The sequence below is a fragment of the Thermobia domestica genome, chromosome 8 (assembly GCF_964235325.1).
Source record: "Thermobia domestica chromosome 8, izTheDome1.hap1.1, whole genome shotgun sequence".
NCBI classification, from domain to species: Eukaryota; Metazoa; Arthropoda; class Insecta; order Zygentoma; family Lepismatidae; genus Thermobia; species Thermobia domestica.
In genome coordinates this window covers 250,697,753-250,722,951 of record NC_137461.1, presented here as the reverse complement: position 1 = coordinate 250,722,951, position 25,199 = coordinate 250,697,753, and the positions used below count along the sequence as shown (strand labels likewise).

The following is a 25,199-nucleotide window of genomic DNA, read 5'->3' as shown; positions in this document are numbered from 1 at the left end:
CTCCAGCATTTGCTGTAGTGCTGGTAACTCATTTCTGATAGTAGCAATGTTACCAGGTGGATTTAAGAGTTTTATCATGATAATTTCAGTTTGTTTTTTCACTGTTTTCAGGAATTGCAAATTGTAGACAGATCCTTAATACACCTTCTGATGCACTGAGACATCAACAGAGTTGCCAATTCAGTGTTAATTTATGAAAACTACGATTTCCCTAGTTTCCCCTTACAGAGGTGTCATCCAATTAGTTATCAGTGGAAATGAAAAAATCTTTTTTTCTGCTCCATAGTTTCCAAACTACTCCAATTAAACTGAAAATTAACAACAACATCCATAGGTATGAGTCAATTTGCATGCTTTGCAAAAAGATTGATTTACACCTTCGGTTACATCTGGCAACTATGTAAGTATACTAGAGTACTTCCAACCTAGTATACTTCAATCGTTGCTTCCTAGTTTGAAAATATATGCATGAACAAGGCTTCATTTTGGTATGACAGTTCCTATATTATATATAAACGATGTTGCAAATATTTATGAAGTTGGAAAATAATACTGAGAAGGATCAGGGGAGCAGAATTGTCTTAAGTGGCGTATTTAGGAGGTATTGGGCTCAAGCTCCCCCCGAAATAAATTTGTTAGTTTTTCGCATTCCACGTACAATAATCCTTCTTACCATTTCTAAGAATGTCATTGACTTCCCATTTTCTTATGCTTTGTTCAGAAATAATACTGTATTTGTCAAATTTCATCCCATGTAAGAACTGCGTCATTTTGTTCTTTATTTTGTCCTTTCTACTTTCCTTGACGTTAGTTTCTTTCATTTCGCCTATCATACTTTATCAACCGTTGTTTGTTGTGATTCAAGTTGGCCGTCATGAGTAACACCAAAACTAAGAAAAGTTGATGAGCGAAACTGGCGTTCCACAGCAACTTGCGCGGATATCAACATGACAGGACTTTAGTTATTATAACAAAGGAAAAATTATATCGTTTAGTTAAATTTAAAAGAAGGAAATGTTTGAACTAAAGAAAATCAAAACAGGGGAATAACTAGCCCGGGAAATTAGGAAGGCCAAGAGGATGCTTCCTTTTTCTTGTATGAATAGAATAAAGGGTTAGATTCACTCATAAATCTTTGTATCATAGGATTTACCGGTCTGCAATATTTGCCATTAAAACTTAATTTATGCATAAATTAAAATATATTTAATTCTCAAACTCAGGTGGGCAATTGCCCACTTCCTTGTGTTGGACATAGCTCCTCGAAACAAAATCCTAAATACACCATTGGTTGTCTTCAACATTGGGAAGGCAGGCAGATTTGAAGCTTATTCTAGAGAAGGGAGATGAAACTCATATTATGGTAGATGAATTAACTGTTGTAGGGTATATTATATATTAGGTGATGTAGATGAAGTAGTAGTACATATCAGTATTACAAACCACTGCCGTGAACACATTTTGAAATCTGAATACACGCACATTTATAATCGGTATGTTTCTAATTAGGCATCCACAAAGATCCACGTTAAAATTGTTTCATAATAATATAAATAATGATCTACCCAAAAGTATGAAGAATGAATATCAATTATGTATGACGCAACAATACTATTTGAGCAAAATGATGATAAACTCAATAACATTACAGGAATCGTTACAGACATCAGACGGGGAACTTCCAAAACTTTTAGAACAAAGAAACGCGATTTTTTGAAAGCTAAAATGTAAGAACTTGAAGATAATAGTAAAAATAAAAACATTCGGGACATGTATAATGGGATCATCTCACTGATACAGATAACATTTTAAATAGATGGAAAGATTTCTTTAACGATTTGCTTAACACGCAACCAAAAACTAATGTGCGTGGAGAAAGGGAGATACACACCGCAGAACCGTACATTCCAGAACCCAACCAAATAGAAGTAGAAATCGCTATAAAGAAATTGAAGAAACACAAACCTCCAGGTGTAAACGAAATTACGGCTGAGTTAATTTTACCTGGAGGCATAGGCGCAAATCTGTCTTCAACATTGGGGTGGGGGGGGGAGGGAACAAATTTCATCTCACTTTCCTTTGTGGCAGTCGGACACAAATCATAACACTTATCCCCAAAAGAATTTTTTTTAAATAATCGGAATCTCCCCTTTATGATAGTCTTTTTTTTAAAATCAAATTACAGATACGCATTATATTTCACCTACCTACAACAATTCTAACTCCAAAATCGTAAAGCTAGGGGCTAGGAGCTAGCATGCAGGCCTTTGGTGTAGGAGTGTTTCGAATTCCGAGAGGGAGTGTGCTGAAAGAAGGTTCGGATTACACTTTAGTCTAGATCGACGTCTAATGTAGCATCTTTGCTGAAAAAGTCGGTATAACGGCAATCAATAAGAAACCGGAAGTAGCACCATATCTTGCAAACGGTGCGAGATATTGAAAAAATAATCAGAAAAAACCCTTTATGTGGTAACCCTTGCCGACTTTTATCAAGAAGTCTTTCATTTGTGTCTCTAAAGGAACATTTACAAATGTGAGGAATGAGGTGGTTCATGATCATATGTGAATGATTCGCTGCGTAGACAGCAGATTCAGCTTGTTTATTTTTAAAAGTTGTACTTGAACCAAGCATATTACTCGAAGTGCACGCATAAATCGAGCCTGTAGACCAGTGGTGTAGAGAAAGGGCTGACAATCAAGCCTACCCTTTCTTTTAGTGCAGTTATATCAAAAAGTGAACCTAATATGCAATATATTCCAGTTGTGATTCCCATAAAACTAATCTTATAATTTACCACAAGTACTGTAGGTACGATAAAAACAAAATTCAAGCTCTTTCATCCTACGAAAGATGTTAGGAAATTGGTTATGTAGTGAAGTCTCCTCTCTTAACGGCATGGTTCTTTCTCATCAACATAAGCATTATAATGTAATTTGCGGGCCCGAGTAACGAAATACAAAAAAATAATTAAAAAAAAAGAAAGAAAAAGGTTGCTAAAGTATTCTGAACTTTATTGACCTGCCAAGCAAAGTTGTTAGCGCACTCGACTTCGTACAGCGTGGCCACTGGATGTACCCGCAATTGCACAACTAATATTTTATCGCGTTGACCATCACGAAGGGTCGCGGTAGCTCATTGGTAGAACGCTCCACTCATGTATAAGGTCCCTGATTTGATTGCAGCTCGTGCCAAGTGTACCTTGTGGTGGACAACCACCATTGCGAGGATTTTCTAGTGTTCTCGCGTCTCCTCCCATTTTCTTCAGTCGATTTCATTCAACATCATCACCTCCCCTTCATTAGCTTCCAAGGCATAACCATGGATCGTAAAACAAATTTAATTTCATGTTCTCATGATCGTGATAATTGGGGAACTATGAATTAATATGTAATGAACCCAGGTTGAGAAAGCAGAGACCAAAATAATAAGTCTATAATATAATATAACCAGCAGTGTCCCCGGAATACTGAGTTTGCCCCCACGGAACATTTTTCTGAAACGACTCGTTGAACGTACATCTGGCTAGCCATAGCTCTTCATGGATTGTAGCTGCAGTCAGTTGAGTATTTCTATTACCTAATTTCATCAGAATTTTAAACTTGTACGACAACTAAAAATAATGACTTCTTACTTATCTCCCCTGTAATTCGGGCTTACTTCTGTGTACTGAAATAAAATACTGTATCGACACAGCACATGAAAGTCGTTTCGGCATATTATATAATGTTCGTCTGCGATTCTTTGACATGGTAGTTTACTAGTTTCACGATTTTCTTTCTTTCTTTTTCTTTCTTTTTTTTTTGCCTCCACCTCTACTGTAGACTTACGATTTTTTTTAATACTATTTGATATTCTCATATACTACTCTATATTCATTCTTTAAGTTGTAATTTCAAATGGGAAATAGGAATTTGCAGCCATCTATATGATTTAGAGTGTAATCCCATGTTAAATAGCTTTATGTACCCAACATACGACTTAAAGTATCTACAAGACTAATTCCATTAAATTTGATTTGGATCAAGATATCCTGATTTTCTTGAAAAACTGGATATGGAAAATCTCAAGTAAAAGCAGTACCTCTGGCAACCCTACATTGCGGCTGACATCACGTGTAACTTAGTAAATTAGTTTACAACTTTACCGTACGCACAGATAAATCAAATGAGATACCTGTTCCACAGCATCTCTTGGTAAATCAAATGAGATACCTGTTCCACAGCATCTCTTGGTAAATACTATAAACCAAAGTTATAAAGTCAAGACATGTGTCAATAAATATTACATTAGCCAAAATAGAAGCATGAATGTTTAATTAAACAAAACCGATATGTAAAATTTATTAACATCTTTACTAAGATAGCGTGAACAATATAATACATAATAAAATTTGATTATGTGCATTATTATATTCCCAAATACAAAGACATTTCATAAATAACATACTGAAAGGTTATGAGAAATAACCTTTGACAACTCATTTTCACGTCCCTGATAAATTCACTTCCATATTAAAAAAATATTTTTTTTTCTTACAATTCTTGATATTGTAAAGATTGATAACTAGTACTCGGATCAAGGGATCGGGATGGAGCAAATTGCTAAATGTGTACTGAAACAGTCTTATTTTCTTTCAATGAGAAAAAGATGAACATTTAAGCTACATTTCGCTTACCAAACTTTTTATTTTATTAAAAAAAAACTTTTGTAAATGTTTTTGAAAAAGGGACAAAGGTGCATAAAAACAATAGGGTAAAAATTAAAAAAAAAGTGGTACACCAGAAGAAAGGTATTTTTTCACAAATGAGTGCATAACATAAGTGACTACTGAACTACATAAGAAAACACTTTCTTTTACGTATCTCTCAGTAACTCGTTCTACAATCCTCTTACATCAGTACAAAATATATATATAATATATACAAGGTACACTTGTAACCCATAAGACTGAGGTACTTTCTTTTTTCTGGAGAATTTGTAGTAACTTCATGGCACCACGCAGCATATGGCTGTTCAGAATACAAAGAACTGACACAAACTATTGATAATTAAAATGAACGGAAGTTCCTCACATTTGCAGCATAAAATACAATGTCAGTCTTGGAACTCAGGGACCAGTACTGCATTCACGCAGTATTTGTGTTTCATTACATCTACAAACATGCATCAGAACAAAACTACAGAATGTGGGAAAAAATGATATATGCACTATAAAATCGACTGCGGGAGTTGCGCGAAATCCATTTAAAAATCTCGAAATCTTCACCTCGTATCATCTTTGTTTTTTCACTTATATGAAATCAAGATAAGCTACATGAAACCAAGAGTAAGTACATGGTATTCATATACAGATACATGGTGGACACTAAAAACAAACATACAAATATACTCATTCAGAAACACATACGCGACCCAAAAACATCTGACATGGTTATCAGTACTCAACTTTTGACAAGGAATGGCACTATGGAACAGAATACATGTAATACACAAAAACTAATGTTTGAAATTTAAAAATTCAAAAAACTTAATGCCAGGGAAGTTTCTACTGAAAAAAAATGCACACACAAGTCTTCTTTCTACAAAATGGAAAATAATTTTCGTAAAGAAAACATCCAATATAGAAATAAATACTTCCTTTTTTAAGAAAAAAGTCATATTCGAGGCACCAATGGCAATCACACTCTTTGAAGCCCACTGATCACAAACTGGGACTATCGGATGACCGTGCTTAGTTTGGAAGAATCACACCACTTCATGAGATATCAAGGGACTAAAGGGAATATCGAAAAGGTCGGCAAGTCCTTCCTCATGGTCCAGACTAAAGCTATAGTCAGATTCAGACAAGGGAGGTTCTAACGCTAGGAATGGTTCGGTGGTCAGGGACTGCATTGATAATTCGGAGAAGTCCATTTCGGAATCTGGAAAGAAAAAAAATTAAAATCTAAGTGTGTAAACATACCTTAAAATACCTGCCATAAATGAATATACATTATGACTAAAAAATGCTTCTCAACTAAAATATTTTCGCTTTTCGAACTGTCCAATATACGAAATAATAGACCTCCTAATTAAAATCCACATACAGGACGCGGAAAAGTCCCAAATGCTCCGATATCTCGCGAAATATACAGATCCGCAAAACAAAAATAACAGTTTTGGAAAAGCTACCCAATGACACCAAACTCAACCTGCTAGTCCTACCCCTTTGGGATTATGAGCTAACTTTAAAATTATAAATGGGAGCATCAAATGGAATTACTGCATAGTTTTGTTTTGCTGATCTGCAGATTTCGCGAGATATCGGACCATTCCGGGACTTTCCGCATCCTGTGTATATAAAAATGAGCATGACTGTTCGTGACGTAATTCTTGAAACAGCCGAACGATCTTGATCAAATTTTCAACAGACAATGTTCGGCCCGGGATGGATTTTATCATTTGACCTTGACGGTACTTGAGGTAGTTAAGATGAATAGAAGTCATAGGTATCAGTGTCGAATCGATAGTTTTCGAAGTTGCTAAGATTGACACTTCCGATGCCGTTTAAATCCAAATTCAGCCCCGCAACTTTAAGAGGGGGGTGGTGGTGGAGGGATATATAAAAATGTTCGACAATTGCCAATATTAGAGAGCACTTCAGTAATAGTAAAAAGTAACTGACTAACGGAACATATTACTATTTTTTCTTACTTTAACCCAGCGAAGCTGGTAATTGATGCGAGTTAACGCTAATATGATATATGAATACAAGCAACGAAGATTCACCTCCTCTCAATTTCCCAATCACGTTGATGGAAAACGAAAGGTGACTTGTAAAACAGGCGTATGTTTTGTCCCGAGTCATTCAACGACGAAGTTAGTAATGGTTCCTGAACTCGGAAGAATTTTCTGTTCTTTGAGTGAGTCAACTGATCAAGATATCTTGCATCAACATCTCAATGGTTAACGTAATAGCAGTACTAATAAACCCAGTATGTATGTTATTGAAAGTTTCTATTAGTCTTAATTTCAAGAATACGAGGATAGACAAAAAGTAGTTTCACATTCCCACCGTTTGCCCTTATGCATTAAGTAGACGTTATAGTGTTACATTATCCGAATACATTCTTCGATTTGACGTTAATGCCAGTTCTTTCACTTCGAGGTGAATAGCTTCTGTACTGTAGCTTGCATCCTCTTGGTTGTGTAGCATCAGAAGTGCGGGAAATAAATCATGAATCAAAACACACTTGCTGGGTAAGATCAGTTTAATTTCTAGTTTATTCTGGGACGTTCGAAAGTATTAATATTAATGGTGTGTTACACACATCCGCAGCAACTGTTTGGAGTACAGGAAGAGGGTAGCTTCCGGAAAGAACTTCCATTTATCGTTTCATAATTGCTCCAGGCGCTGAGTTTCACCCTGTGTTGCGACTGCAAGTACTGGGGACAGATTTCGATATCAAGCTTTGGTTTAAACACTGCTTATGCAAGTTACTGATTCAGCCAACTATCAGTTTCCCGTAACATCACCATTCTTTTTCTCGCCAGGGAACAAAATCGTTGAGAGTTTTTCAGGAGATTCCGACAATACTTAAGAATGCAAGTTTTTTTTTCCCCTCCAAACTGTCATGAGATGTTTTTGATGCCGTAAGTTCTCGGAGACTACGAATTTTACAGAATTGTGTCCTTAAGCATCACGATTTGAGAAAGGTCAGGAAAGACAACGTGTCAGGATAATCAGCAGCCTGTTTCACACCACGGATCTTGCAAGTGAGAAGCTACAAGTGTAGTGAAACTGTTTATTAGCCAAGCTAAGGAAACTTAAAGTTACATTTCTTGAAAACAGAAAGAGGGGACCGCGTGGCGCAGTAATAGAGGGTTTGTCTCTGGTGCCAACAACCCGAATCTCAGCTAATTAGACTACTGAATATTTTACAGAAGCTTTTACTGAGACCTTGTTTTAACTCAATACGAAGAACCTAAAATAAGAAATCTCCACTAAACAATGTAATGTTTTCTCAAATCATTTGCTCTGGTATTGTACGATAGTGCGGCCGTCAAGTAGGATCCACATTTGATTTGTCTTTCTATATATATATATATATATATATATATATATATATATATATATATATATATATATATATATATATATATATATACACTGTCAGTTTTTCAACACAATTTCCATCCATTTCTACACACCACTGCAATCTTTGTAAGCGTTTGAGTAGTTGTTTTGGAGAGCAGAGTTTAGTCACTGGAGTCACATTCGTGGTCACTTCTGGTTCATAATTGATCCTTCAGTTTTGAAAAACTTACAAAGATCACTGGTGTAATTCTCCTGTTATTCATGTTATCCGAGAAGAGAATGTCACCTGAAAGTGAATTGCTCTCTCAGGATGTATCAAGTAATTAGCTCCGAGTCGCCGTATTATATCCACTGCAGAAGAATAATTGTGCTCGTAGTTTAATTTCTTCTTGCACTTATCCTTCTTCGAGTATTACATAATATAAAAAAAAAAAAAAAAATGTTCGCTAATAGTCTAGGTAATTAACGAGCATGTGATATCTGCAACTTAATGCCCAGGCTCAGGGAAAAGGTTATAAATAGGCCTTCCTCCAATTAGACTAAGCTCTTTATTCAAGAAACACTAAATGAAATTTAAATTCCTTAATTAAAAAAAAAAAAAAAAATAAAATAAAATATAATAAACTTCAATCAACTGTTTGCCTTGAGAAGCTAGGTTCACCTCTAACAAAGAGGTCCTCCCGTAAGTAAGACTAATTTTCTGTTTGATTCGGTCCAGAAGCTTCCTTAATTCAGAACAAAAATTGCTCTAAGTGTGAGGTCTGAGCATGCGTCCATTTACAAGCCATCATAATCAAATTTCTCTAAAGACAGACCCATCATACTGAGAACTGCCTGGCCTAAGACCCTAATTTGGGATTACCCTGTTGGACAAACCTCTAGGAAATCAGGTGGGTAATTCAGAAATTATATCAGGTTGGGACAATAGGGAGATTTGATTTATTCAGGAATTCAGTACCTTCATCCAAAGCTCGGCAGACAACTGAAAAATAAAGTCTTAAACAGGCTTTGTTCCCATAGCAACATCAATTCCTTAAAAATACAATTCCAATTAAATTACTTCACTCGCCCAAAATGAACGCTGCCGCTAAACATTATTTCTCCCTACTAGATATCAATTCTTTACTAAAAATAAAATTCCGTAACCGGGGATTGAATTCCTAACCTAGTGTTACAAATCCAGGACCATACAAACAGAATTTAATTATTCCGTAATGTATGTCGCAAAACCAAAGCTAAAATCTTTGGGTCTTATTCCGCAGCCATTACTACAGGCTTTTACCCTCGCCTCCTAACTGAGTTTACAGTATGAGAACCAAGACAAAAATAAGACCTCTGTTTAAAAAGAAAATCGATATACAGGGTTAACTTGCTCAAGCCTTGGCCTTATTCCAGAAGCAGCTCACTTGCCTCTTCTAACCGACCCACAAAATTTCATCAGTTCTGTATGTTGAAATCTGAATCCCGACTGCTTATAACTGTGCCTACTCTCGCTTTTATACGATCTCGTAATACCCCAACTCCATATATATATATATATATATATATATATATATATATATATATATATATATATATATATATATATATATATATATATATATATATATATATATATATATATATATATATATATAACCTTAATTTCCCAGCGCTGGTACTGACTACTATTTACATAATTATTAAAGAGTATCACATGAATAAAATAAATATTAATTTTACCTAAAGAAAGAGCAATGAGCCTGAAAGTACTTATTGCAGAACTCAAACGAAGCGGACGACTATCGACAGGGTTATGTTTCTGATATTGAGTTACTGACTAAATTATATCAGACTACTTTGGATATCACAGAATTAATCACAGTAAGAAGGAATTATTCCTGTGCGATGCCAATTGAATATATCCTGAGCTATTCAATTCTTTAACATATGAATATCTGCTCAGCTGTTACACTCAGGTAGGTCGAACAGCAATAATATGCACAATAAGAATGAGAACAAGCAGAACGTAAGTATGGATTTAATGTGTTGTCTGAGAATAGGGATAAATATACCACAAGATTAGCAACTGTACAATAGCTCTTATCGGAACTCTATATTACGTTTGGGTAAGAATGTTTAGTCTACTGAGAAAAGTCAGAAATAATTATATTAGATCACCTCAACTTAACCTTCATTCTACTGTACATTAGATTTATTGTCAACTCTAATTTTAATTCGTCGCATATTCACCCAAGACATTTATCTTCATTTTATCGTTGCAAATATATTTACACATAATTTTATTCATATTCGACGTGCTTCAGATCAGTTTTTTACGTTGTGAAGATTGCATTATACTGCATTATCAACTTAATTCTCTTCTCTTACGTTACATACCTAAATTAGATAGAAATTTCAGGTAATATGGGTGGTGCTAGCTACTAACTTGTATTCTTCATAAATTACACTAGTTAACAAAGGTTTTGTTACATAAAAGGAAATACCTGTTCTTAAAGGAACTTTTTGCGCTGAATTCGAATATGTACTCGGTTTTTCTCCATCACGTACGATTTTCCCGTAACAGAGGGATTTTCGGGTAAAATCCCTCAAAAATTTCCCTTTTCGTTTATTTTACATCCCAAGATCTTGTCCCCTTGCATATACTAACATAGAAATTATACCTAAGTATACTTTGATTCATATTTAACAAACCCTCCAAGTTTCGTAATAATCGCTTTATTCTTTCTAGAGAAATAAATATGTTTGTATGTATACTGTGTGTACTGTTTATTGCACCTTATAGTAATGCTTTCAGATCTCTTAAGTTGAGGTAAAACGTTTTGCTTTATTACCACAAACACATATATAAAATATAATACAATATAATTTACAAGTGTGACAATTTACAATAAACAATAATACAAATGTACCAAAAGGTCATGAAAAGACAATCAAAACTATCACAATATATGAAATTTCCATTGGGTTACAAAAATGTACACTACTTCCTTCTTTTGTAAGAAATGTTGCATTCTCTAACAAGACCCCAACAATAGTCCCCCATCATTGAAGGATCCCATCGTCCCTGGTACCTTTTCTCCATTGCCATTATATCTTGGTGGAATCTTTCCCCCTGTTCGTCGCTGAGAGCACCTAGGTTAGCAGGAAAGAAGCTGAGGTGGGAGTGCAAAAAGTGGATTTTTAAAGACATCCTATAACCCAACTCTTTGTATTTCTGTATCATGTCCTGTACGATTTCTGTGTAACTCTCAGCTTTGTTATTGCCCAGAAAGTTGCGCACAACACACTTAAATGCTGTCCAGGCAGCTAGCTCAGCACTGTTTAACTTGCTGTCAAAGCTATCATCAAGCATTAATTTCCTAATTTGGGGACCAATAAACACTCCCGCTGAAATCTTAGCACCACTCAGGTTAGGGAACTTATCTCGCAAATACTTGAAACCTTCACCAGATGTGTCCATGGCTTTGACAAAGTTTTTCGTAAGTCCTAACTTGATATGAAGTGGCGGTAGTAATATCTTATTAGGATCTACCAAAGGAGCGTATTTGATGTTGCATTCTCCAGGTACGTAATTCACTCTAGGTTCCCATTCCTTCACTTCGTAATGTTTGTCATCAGCTCGGCTATCCCATAAACATAAAAAACATTGGTACTTCGTGTAACCGCACTGCAGTCCTAATAAAATACCAACTACCTTGAGATCACAACATATTTGCCAACAATGGTCCTTGTAATTTATAAGATTTAGCAAAGTTGACATGGTGTCATAGGATTCCTTAATCTTCACTGAGTGCGCAAGTGGCATAGAAGGTTTTTTATTTCCATTATGTAAAAGGACAGCTTTAAGGCTGACCTTTGACGCGTCGATAAATAACCTCCATTCTTCTGGAACGTAAAGGAATTCCTAGCTCCGCCATCAACCCATTTATATCCGTACATACGCACACATTATCTTGCATTGAGAAATAGCTTGAAAATTGAACATGCCTTTTCCTGTACACTGATATGTTCGTTTCTGCATCCAATAAGTTCCACTGCTGGAGCCTTGATCCCAGAAGTTCCGCCTCTTGTTTTGTCAGGTGCAAATCACGGACTAGGTCATTAAGTTCACATTGCCGGATGAAATGTGGCTCGCGAACAGTCAGGGATGAACGTTGGATCCTTGGATGTACATGTTGATGTCGATGGTTCATCAAGGTCATGATGATCATCAGAGTCTTTTGGCCATATCTCTTCCCAGTTGGTAGGGGGCTCGGGAAGTGGAAGTTCATCCCCGTGCGGAATAGGTCTAATTGCGGATTTAACGTTGGGATAACCTATTGTGTATTTGCTTTTTTTAGAATGTCCCTTAACTACTGTGAGACAAAAATAACAATCATCCAGATGGTTGGTGGGTTCTCTCCACACCATTGGTACAGCAAATTTCATGAACCTCCGTTTCCCTTTGGCCCATGCAAGTAAAGTGACATAGCACGACGCACAAATTATGTTGGGTGCCCAAGTTTTGTCCTGATCTCCCACACGACATCCGAAATATATATAATATGCTAGTTTCACCGATGGCGTAATGGATCTACACTGTCCTTTAACTACAAACTGGCCACACACATAACAAAAACTATTTGGTGAGTTAACACACGAACGCCGTCCTCTTGACGCCATTGTACTGATCACAAACTAAACTTCTGGTCTTATTTGGGTATAATGCCGTTAAGATCAAACATGAAAGCACTCTTAGCAGCAAAGACAACTTTGAAAGTGAAGTAGTGTTAAACCACGTGTCAATATAAAAATGTACAAAACTCCCTCACCAGGTGTCAAGAACACAAGAAAGAAAGAAATGCGCGGGGGGAGGGGGGAAACTATACCGTAGTGGAAAATTCAGACTGCATTAGTTCATTGTTGTCAACAATGAGTCTGTATTCCATTCTTTATTTCTTTTGCATTCTGTTACATTTGATAACAAATATTGATAACCATTTCATGAACAAAACGAAAAAACTTGGAGAATTGTATATATATGTATTAAGATATACATATACTGTACGTTTAAAAAAAATATACGTTGGAAGTATTTACAGAGAGCAATACAAGTGTGTTGTTGACTATTGTAAATATTCATTTTTATGTCTGTGTTAGTAGTAATAAAGCAAATCGTTTTTACCCCAACTCAGGAGATCTGAAAGCATTACTATCAGGTGCAATAAACAGTGCACACAGTATACATACAAATATATTTATTTCTCTAGAAAGAACAAAGCGATTTTTACGAAACTTTTAGGGTTTATTAAATATAAATCAAGGTATACTTAGGTATAATTTCTATGTTACTATATGTAAGGGGACAGGAGCTAGGGGAATAAAATATCTGAAAAAGGGAAATTTTTGAGGGAATTTCCCGAAAATCCCTCTGTTACGGGAAAACTGTACGTGATGGAGAGAAACCGAGTGCATATTCGAATTCAGCGCAAAAAGTTCCTTTAAGATCAGGTGATTTTTCTCATGTAACAAACAAAAAGTTTAAATTTGTTAACTAGTGTTATGAGCACTATTCTAGATCTTTACGCAATACAAAGACAACAAATCTGGAGAAGAACACACATACATTATATATATATATATATATATATATATATATATATATATATATATCTGTCTAAGAAGTTCCATAGCATTATCTGGGTGATTATAAATGATCCATCGGATTGAAGGTGAAATATCGAACACCAAACACACTAAGTGTTCACTCATATTCGCTCTTTTGGCTCATAGCGACAGATCACAACACAAGTCGTTTCTAAAATCGTGCTGGACAAGCGGAAGTGATCAAGGTGATTTAATGGCTTTCTCAGCCTCCTAAAACTCCTCATTTGGAAGCATGTCAAACAGTTTATGTGCCTCACTATCAAGTAAATTTTGGCGAGCTTCACAATGACATTATAGCTTCATTTATGACCATTAGTAGGGATCCACCTTATGCAGAGTCGTTTGACGTATGATTATTGTCATACTAAAGGCCTGACTATTGCAAGAAACATGTTAGTCGAACTCTTTCGTATGGCACTAATCACGTGTCAGAACGACTCTGCATAAGGCCGATATGTTTAACCGAGTGAGGGGTGAATTAGACTATTGCTTTGAACACGGTAAATTAAAATTCGGAAAGCAACGAGCTATTAAACAAGAATATAATGAAATAAACTACTAACTGAAAAACAATTCGAAATTTTAACATGTAACGAGCATTTCAGAGTAGTTACACTTGGGACAGTTCTCGGGAATAAAACACCTAAGGACTAGTTTGATATCCCTATCCTGTAAAAAGACTTCATATCCGAGAGACTATCTTTCCTTCAACTGGCTGTCACGAAAGCTAACATGAACTAATCTACGTAACTTCAAGTAGACTGCCATTTTTTTCCCCCCCACGATACAATACAAGAATCCTACAGTTATAGGGGCAGTGTTACCAAACATACTTCACTGGACACAAACATCACTGGGAAATCCATCATTTCATGTCAGTATTAAAAACTTTACATGTGAATATTAAAATGAACACAGAAGTTTGAAATTTTGTTCAATTAGGGATTAAAATGTAAATTCATCAGCAATTATACTAGTCTGCTCTTAATTTTCGAAGTACAACATGTACTTTTTATACGCTCTTCGCATACTGAACGATAATTTGTTTTCATTAAATAAAGAATAAAGTCATCTTTAGAAAGAAAAAGTATAGGCTAAACTTTACTTTGAAAGAAATTATCGTATGTTGCTGCTTAACATCTACAAAATAATTTTATATGAACGGAAACCTATAGTATCCATTTGGCATGCGCAAATGAAAAAAGTAGCTATAATAAGGTTTGTTTATATTATATATATATATATATATATATATATATATATATATATATATATATATATATATATATATATATATATATATATATATATATATATATATATATAAACCTTATTAAAACATGTACAGTAATAAACTATCTTTATAAAATTGCGTATGTATTGCAGGATTCTGAAACATATTTAAATGGAGCTTATTAGTTTCTAAATAAAACTATGGAATTACTTCACGTATAAATTCAAAAAAGGTGACTACGCACTTTCAGAAGCAGATCTTTTGGTATACGGTCGTGTGAACTCCTTTCTTTTTCTGATATAATTAATCATCTGCAAAAATCTGACGGTAGCTTTCTCTTTCTCGTTCTTATCTTTAGGTTGCAAAATCCTTCTGATACACGGTGTCTACTGAGTTTCAATTTCAAAATTCCAATATATTCAATATAACTATCAGCAAAATTCTAGAATCTAATACAATATTTTTTTTTTAAAGTTCTTTACGAATAATCACTCTTGATTTCAGGTTTGTAATTGTTTTACCATCAAATGAATATTTTATATTTAATAAATTTAGTTAGCCTTGGTTTCTTTGAAATACAAATGATTAGGTATACGTAGTTGCTCATGAAAGCGCTGAAATCTTTACACAAGCAATTTGCTACATTCAAACCAAACATTAAAAGTGGCCTTCAGTTTCCCATCATTGGGCATACTTTTACTGACTAGCTTGTTGCCTGTATACTGTACTTGAAGTATTGCATTTAATATGATGCATCCATTGTTATTATACGTGATGTATTAAAAAACGGAAACTGAAACTGAAAACAGTATTAGCAGAAAGGGAAGAAAGTGACAACCTGAAACCCTACGAGAGATGGCGTCACCACCTCTTTAACGCCAGATCATTAGGGAAAATCACAATTCATTATTTCAATAACTGTATTGTATTACGTAAGTATTGTTGTTCTATAAAATCACTTTTTTCATGATCTGAAGCTCAATTTCATTTCTTTCCATTGACCGACAACCTCAATTCATGACTTTCATGGTCCGTAGACACCCTGCTCGGAGGGATGATACAGTGAGTCAAGAGCATTATTTGTATTATCTAATGTATTAAGTTATTTTATAATTTGTATAAATAATTGTATATTAATCTATTCTAGTTATAATGCAAGATAGTTCTTATCCTGGATTTTTGGAGTTCAAAAACAGGGTAGATTATAAAGAATGATAATATTTGTATATTTCATAATTTTTCCAGTATGTGGGTCAAATTTCCAGAATCAGTAGACACCCTGTGATACGAAAATACGTAAACACCGGAAGACAAAAGAAAAAGTCACCTCCATAGAACCAACATTAGTCACTTTCTATTGTGATAAATAGCAAGTCACTGAAAACAACTACACGACTCACCACTGCCAACGCACGACTACTGCAGTTTACTGGAGTAACTGTGCACAATCGGTTCTATGGAAATCACCCTCAACATAGGTCAAGAGGGATGGGCAAAACTTTGATAGAAACCGGTTTCAAGAAAAAGCTAAATCCGACATTTCGGTTTTCTCCAAAAACCGGTTTGGTTTCCCAGAGTAGTTTCGTTCTCCCAAAACTGGATCCGTTTACAACAAAAGCAGGTTTTTTAAGCAAATCAGTTTCGGTTTGTACTTCCTTTATATGAGAACTTACACATGTATTTGAGCTACTTTCATGTCTGTTCTCGACGCATGTTAAAAACTCAAAACTGTTTTGGAAAACACATGAAACTATTTCTGAAAACTAGTCGGCTTCCGGAGAACAAGCAAACACTATTCTGGTTAGAAATAGAACCAGTTTTGGAAAAATAAACCGATTTCGATGAAAAACTGAACCGGTTTTTGTGCCCACCACTAAGGTCAACAGAAAAATATGACAGAATTATGAAGTGGGCATCGTGTAAACAGCAAATGAAATGTGGCAGCATAACGATCTCACCCCAACGGGATCACCGACGAGTTTGTCTGGTCGAGAAAAAAACTACATAAAGCTGTACGTCTTGAACGGGCTCAAGAACAAAGGTACTGAACTGTAGTACGCTGAGAAACGTAGTGAAACGTTGGGACATCGTCTGTACTACAAACACGTAACGGCGGCGAATCAACCGCCAGCCCACGGTTAGCATTTCAACCGAAGTTTTTTTTTTCTTCTTCCGAACCATAACTTGGGCCCACCCTTACAGGTGAATGTGAACTTTAACTACCATGTTTACTTGCTCATTCTCCCAGGCCATACTTCTTTAGCTGGATTGACGTGAACGCTCCCGTCTATGCTGTCGCCTGCGTATTAGCAAGTCTCAGTGTCTATATATTGGCGAAGACAATGTTGCAACTGCATTAAACTGCAAAATACTCAGAATAAACCGAACTGACGTTAGTCGGATACCGGTAGCAATTTTATTTTCTTATGACCCTGTGAATTCACATTTATGTAGTAGACTGAATCATCTAGTGGAGTATCCTACACAGAATTTAGTTTAAAGGCAATGTTAGTCAATATGTAAGTGCTCCGAGGATGGGATGAGAGGCTATGCCCGTTATACTACTACTATACCAGTTTTTCACATTTGGTGGTCCGCGATGCTAATTTAGGACGATGCGTCGCATTATTTACATCTCAAACTCTTCAATAACATAGATGAAAGAATGCTGTGACTTTAGCAATATGTAGGTAAGAACCTGCATTACCACATAAACCACTTACTGACTACTATGTAATTTAATTTTTAAAAAATCGTCCTGAAATCTGTTGGTAAAGGTTTGAGTCAACGTTCACGCCAAATCCGCAGACTTATAAAATCTGAATTCTTGTGACGTTAGTCTCAATACAAACAGTATCATAGCCTATTCGTCTTTTAAAGCACATTCATTATGCATGAAGTTTTTAATCTTGTTCAAATTAAAGCATAGTTAAAGACTAATTCTTTTAAAAAAAATACGAAGCTATCCGCAGCTGAGAACAGAACATTGAACTAAATTGGCGTGCATTTCATTAGGTGGTGTTAATCTGGAGTACAGTGGTTGTTCTAGCGTCAGTATACCGACTTCTATTACACGTGACGTACATGCAAACTAAACTACGTCATTACGGCAATGATATTGTTTCATTGAAACTATTTGGAGCGGGAGCCCATACGTGATTTAAAGTAGTATACGAAGGGGATATAAACTGTCTCCTCGACCAATTTCTGCGTACACCACTGGTGTTTAATGTTCTAATACACTTGCTATGAGTCCATTAAATCAGATAATCTAAGGCACCACTGGAAAATACACATTTACAACAAAACTAAACAGCTATAATTTTTCAACATAAAAACAGCGAGCGTGAGAAAGGTAAAAAAAAATTGCAGAAAAAGTTTTGGTGTAAGGGCTCACGATAATGAGACGTTAGCTTCTTAGATTGCAAAAAAAAACTTTGAAACCAGGAAAAAGGCTCATGCCGTAGGGGAAATTATTCACGTTGCCACGTATCTACTTGGAGAGCAGGTACAGAATGAATTGGTAAAAAGAAAAACAGGTATGGTGTTTTCCATGACATCTAAATTTCGGTATATATTATATATATAGATATATACTGGACGTCCTAGCGATATATCCAAATGTGGTTTCGGGGTTTAACAAGCCGTTAAGCAAGATAATAGGAAACTCTCAAAATCACACTTATCTAAAAAGAATATGAAATTGAATACTTAATACCTCATGATGAAAATTTGCGTATGTCACTGGCTATGTCGTATGGTATAAACATACCTAAATGATGGCCATTTAATAGATGTTAATACTGCTATCTACCTCTCAACTACCACTACGCAAGTGCCTGATTTAAAGCTGTTGAGATCCGTAGCATGATTCAAAAAGAAAAAGTTGGACCGCATCTTCAAAGTACTGGAAACCACTGCTCTATACCATGAAAACTTTTGCAGTGGGTAAAACTTTTGCTGCATCTTTTTAAGATTTCGCTTTTTGCGTAGCTAATTGCAGAACTAATTTGCATCGCAATTTATTAGTTTATACCGCATTTTCGGTAGCGAAGGAAAATATCATATATTTAATTCTTTTAAGATGACATGAAATAAATTTGTGTGTAAAATAAACTTCGATATTCTTTATCTTTAAGCTGGTGGCTGGTTTTGAATGTAGTCATATAGAGCTTTCTATCAAGTTTTGAATAAGTAGTCTTCAACTGACTTGAAACTGGAATTACACAAGCCATCTTCCTGAACCTTCATTTAAACGACAAAAACAAAATGGCCTATTTTCCACAACGGTTCATTTCCCAATTCATTGCAGCCAACTGATACTGTGATCCAGTTCTCCCATTCTTGAAATGTTTTAAACCGAATACTTTCCTTCGTTAAGTTAATCCACAACAGGATATTGTAGCAAAACTAAACATATTTCTGTGCTACCATTGTTATGGGGAAAAAAAAAAAAAGGGCAAAAGACTGTCCCATATTTTAGCAAGTAACCTATAGTTCAGAAGGTATAACATCGTTGGCTTACCGCGCTGGTACCTGCCCGTCCCTGAGAGGGTTACCAACCGTCTACTGCGCTCAGCGAGCCACGAGTAACCAAGCTGACAATTCCTCATAAACGTCACAACTTTTCGCGGGAAGCCAACGACGTTATATCTTCCGTACTATAGTTTCCAAAAAGTACGCTTAGGTCTGATTTCGAGGGACAAAATCTCAGCAACTTCTGTTAATTTAGAACTTTTCAAAACACCGACAACTTTTGGGAGGCGATTCCTGACACCAAGACAACACAAAAAGTACAGACCAACCTGGGTGCACAAATGGTTCCTATCGGAGTTTTAGGCTGCCGAAAACATGAAAAAATTAACTTTGAAGTTCCATGGCTCCAAAAACTATGGGACCTACCGTAGTCCGGTAAAGACTTCAGTTAGGAACTAATGTGCGTTATCCAAAAATACATGTTTCAAAATCCTACGGTACTCACGCTACAATTTTTTACAGGAAGTTTGGCTACGGGCGTATAACTTGAAGTACTCACCAATTACCTCTATAAAAATTGTGGAAGTACCGCAGGATTCTGCAACTTGCTATTCAGATAGGGCACAGAATAGTTCCCAAACGAAGTCTTGACCTGACTACGGTCAGTCGCAGTTTTGGAGCTATGAACCTTTAAAGTTCACTTTTTCATGTTTTCGGGAGCCCATAACTCCGAAAGGACGTATTCGTGCACCCAGCTTGATCTACAATTTTTGTCAGTGTCAGAAATAACCTCCCAAACCTTGTAGTTGTTTTGAAACACCTTGTTCAAAACATTCGAAGTCCAATGATGAATGCGTCGGTGAAAGTGATTAAAAATCTTAGTTATAGAATTTCCTAACCAGACCCATGTTAAATATCACGTGCACATTTGCCCTTCTACGTTCCTCCATAATTGCACACGTATGTCTCCAACAACTCAACTAGTTCACTTCTCATCTATATTGGAATGAATAAATGAAATGATGGAATGAAGAATGTGTGTGTGGGGGGAGGGGGGAAAGGAAGGATACCGAGAAAACAAATGTGCAAAATATGTTTGAAAACTTTTTAATACTTCGACATTTTTTTGCTGCACTGCGTATTGACGTACGTCATTACACTTTGCGCATTCGTAATGCTGTGTTACTAAGAATTTCTGTAAACAACTTTGTCGCACTCCAAAATAATACACTTGATTTACTGACTTCGCGGTAAAACTCGTGGTGTACGATCCCACGGATATCAAAAATGAAATGAAATCTGAGTTTTACGTCCTATGATTATATCGGGAGGCTAAAGGAGAGAACGCTCACAAAACCCACAAACACTACCACAAAGCCTACTTGGCACGAGCTGGGATCGAACCAGGGACTCCACATACCAGAGGTGAATGCTCTACCATTGACCCATCAGCCCCCCCCCACCAATAGAGTCAATAGTTTTGATTGTCGGAACTTTTCGGTCGTGGGTCTTCAATTGGGCACTTTATATCTTTGTCTCATGGTCATACGCGAAGATCAGGTTTCAACACCCAATTATTCGACCCAAAACTTCGTCCTGGCCCTCCCAATAGGTCTGTAAACACTTCCACTCTCCTTTGCTTTTGTTGATCGGTGAGACCGTTTGGGACACTTTTTGTGTATGCCAAGGTCTTTATTAAAATTTCCCACATACTTGATCAATGTTTACTTTGTCTGCTATGAATCGTATATTCAGTCGCCGAACTGCATGCACAATTTGACGAACTTTGGCAATGTTTTTGTCTGTTTAACCCGTTACATGTTAGTCTCTACGCTTCGAAAGTCGTTTAACCATTCGCACATTGCTAGGTTTTTCTCGTCGTCACCTGCTTTTAACATTTCCTGTATTCCACTGCCTTTCTTTCCCAGCTTAACCAAACATTTTCCGTTAGTTGCTCCAACTCCAGCTCATTTTCACGAAAAAAACAAACTCATAAGCACAAACAACGTCACGCGTCAACGCGAACACCATTGTAAGAGACTCAAATAACATACTTCTGGAAAAATACAAAACTGTTTTTATAGTGCTCTCCTCAGTCTCACACAGTGCCGGGTTTCTTAATTATCAGGCCTCGTTGTATTGATGCTAGTCAAATGTAGCAAAAGTTACTGGAAAAGGTAAAACAATGGTTCTTTTCCACGCATATTTTTCGTACAACCGTGGGAAAATGACCAACAATTGGTGTGTCCGCCGTTGAAGATTTCATGGTGAGAAAACTGGGCCCATACAGAAATATTCCAACAAAAGGAACCAATCTGAATTTACCATCAAAAGCGCCCCCTGAGCTACTTCATGGAATTCGTCAAGTGTAAGGGCACAAAAACTAATCTTCATAACATGCCATCACCCAGAGATTAAGTCCGACGCCACGTCATGCGTTGCAGTGTTGTCCTGCGGTGCGTACATAACGGCTGGATTCACCTCAACACGCATCACATTGCCAAATGTAGCACAAAATACTGCAAACTACGAAATACCGTTGACGAGGTCAAAACTGCATACAGTTCTTACAAAAAATGAGGGCTACTTATATTCCATGCTATAACGACTCTATAGAAAGCGTCGTAAACCTGATTCGCATATTAAAATATAAGTTACGAAGCGATAATTATTTGTCTTTATGCAAAAATCAACTCAGATATTCAAAGATCATTAGTCTCACCTTTATTGCTTGATATGTCATAAATATTCTTTTTTTTCAAACTGTGAAATACATAAAATTCACTTGACTAGGTCAACACATAACATGTACATAGCCACAACTATCCCATAATAATCACTTACATATCTTAAAAACCTTCTTCTTTTCTGTTAATTTAAAATGAACATTCTACTAAGTATATTGCATATTTATGAGCACTTTTTGCCCAAGGTACAGGTAAATATTATACAAACTAAAGTATTTCGTTATAGAAAATGTCGCCCGACAAAGGGACTGAACATAAAAGTCATGAATAGGCTTGGCTTTTATATTCAAGAACCACTGGTCTGGTTATATTAATGTTCTTTACATCATCTATGTTCTTTATATTTTGATCACACCTCGTATATATCTTCATTACATTTTGGTTAACCCTCATATATATATAAAATATTAGTTATTATCATTCACATAAATACATTCACAATAAATCTTTAATTTCATTAATATTTATCTTTTATTACATTATTATATTTATTTCATTATTATTAAAAACATCGTTGCTTATGAATATAATTAACGAGGGTGAAACACAAATTATCAAGATTACTAGTTTCGATCATTATTACAAACGGTGACGTTACAAATAATATTTGCTCTTTTTGGGCGCATTGGATAACAAATAAGTTAGATGTTGCAATATTAATGTATACATAGTAGCACTAAGATGTCATAAAATAAAGAAGAATTTCATTCAAGGTGGTCATTGAATAATTGATTTTATAGAATGGATCTTATTCTTAACATAATCTTTGACAATTAAACACAAATCAATCTAATATAAATAATCTTTGCCTTTAATTAATTATAAATTGAATTATGATTCTTCACATTAACAAGAAAGAATAAAAATCATTTGAAAATTAATTTTCCAGTCTACCTAAAATTCTATTTAAGCATTTCAAATATTTATAAGAATTGTTTTCATTATTGATATTAACACATAAACTTTAAAATGAAAATTCACAAGAATCTATAACTAATATGGGTTTAACCTAATTTCGTCGACGGTAATCATGTTACATTCGTACTTGCATATGAATCTAATAAAGTGCATTGTACCGCACAATCATGGTTAGGTTCTACATTATGTTGTACATGTCTTTCATCGTGATTTTGATTTTGATACGAAGTACCATCTCGGGAACAATGATTATGTCTATACATAGGATTTGTAGCATCTCTAGGATTTCGACATGTATTTCTATTATTTTTGTGTCTACTTCGGTTGATTAGGTTAGGCGGATTCCCTACATAGCCTTGTCTATTTTGCTCATTTTGATTACTAGAGTATACTCGTCTTAGGTTCGGTTCAGTATTATTCACACTTCGGATATTTAAATTCCGAACAGGGACCAAATGATCTGAATTATTCTTATTTTTACCCATTCCTGATTGTGTTAGATTCATAGCATGGTATTGAGTTTCGTAGCATTGTACAAGCATTAATAAATGACTGAAACTCATACACTGCGTGGAAAATAAGATCTGTTGTAATTTAAATGGAAGCAAATTGCGAATCGATGCTATTATTCTTGATTCCGATTGCAAGGGATTAACAACCTTTAATTCGTTATAGACATTTACAACAAACTCTACAATAGATTTGTGCAATCGAGGATTGAAATGTTGATTTCTAAGGGTGGCATCTCTGTTTGCCAGCAAAAAGTCATTTTCGTAATTCGCGATCAATGCCGCTTTAAATTCCTCATATGTACTAATGTGATCACGTATTGCCTTAAACCATAAGGAACAAGGTGGGAGTAATACATGGGGTATTAATTTCATGTATTGTGATCGGTCGATAGACATGATATTGCATTCGTCTTCGAATTTCTCTAAGAAAGAAGTAGCATTTTCATTACACTTACCACTAAATTTGCTCATGGCTTTAATTTCGCTCATCTTGACACTTAACTTTACCTTTCTTTTCTCATTCCTTGTTCTTGTGGTGTGATAATTCCGGTCCGTGGCGTGCTGTGTCATGATACCATCTATATTTCGTTCATCAGTGATCTTCGGACAATTTTCTTCTAATATAATATCCTCCTCTGATTCCGGCGAAGGCGTATTCATCTCCGGTGATTGGGGAAATTCAAAGTGATCACTGCCCAGATTATTACGATAGACGTTGCCTTTAGCCTGTAATGTTTTAATTTCTTCCTGAATAGTGGCCAACAACTGTGTATTTGCACGTATATTATTAGAGTTGTTGCTGACCTGGATCTTTTGCTGTTTAATGGAAGATTCTATTAATGCTAAATCCTTTTTTACAGCACAGATTTCTTGATTTTGGTAATCGTGCTTTTCTTGACACTCATCAGATATCCTTTTTAACTTCTGTTCAAACTGTGAGGATATGTCGTTCATCACTTGGACGATTGTTTGTTTCGTATCGTCTGATTTCTGTTCTATCCGTCTACTTAATTCTTCATATAGCTTGTTAGCTTCGTTAAATTTTAGTTCTATCTTCTTTTCCATGGTCTGGTTAGATTCGTTGAACTTCTGTTCCATGGTTTGTTTTATCTCGGTCGTCATCTGCATAATTTGTCGCTGTACAGCTAACAAGAGTCGATCCTCAGATGACAAACTTGGTGTTGCACTAATTTCACCTTGATTACTGGTATTTTGTTCCTGTTGCACCCTTTCGCTATCCATTTTTCTTATGATGACCTTACCGCTTCGTAATACGGTTAAATTCGTATTCATAAATGGTAATATCGAAGTGAATTCAGCCCTACTTTCCTTCTTCGGGAACTGAATTTGCAAAAGTCCCGGGTTTGGTAAACCAAATTTTTATAACGACTCTATAGAAAGCGTCGTAAACCTGGTTCACATATTAAAATATAAGTTACGAAGCGATAATTATTTGTCTTTATGCAAAAATCAACTCAGATATTTAAAGATCATTAGTCTCACCTTTATTGCTTGATATGTCATAAATATTCTTTTTTTTCAAACTGTGAAATACATAAAATTCACTTGACTAGGTCAACACATA

The 25,199-nt window shown here is 35.6% G+C and overlaps 1 protein-coding gene across 1 annotated transcript in view; it reads right to left on the bottom strand.

Moving 5' to 3' along the window:
* Window positions 1-4,334: 4,334 nt before the first annotated feature.
* Window positions 4,335-25,199, bottom strand: part of E2f1 (E2F transcription factor 1) — a 66,307-nt gene continuing 45,442 nt past the window's right edge. The window contains exon 8 of the mRNA XM_081769603.1: window positions 4,335-5,922. Within this exon, the coding sequence (XP_081625729.1) occupies window positions 5,747-5,922 (176 nt within the window). The 3' untranslated portion in view covers window positions 4,335-5,746. The remainder of the gene's footprint in view (window positions 5,923-25,199) is intronic.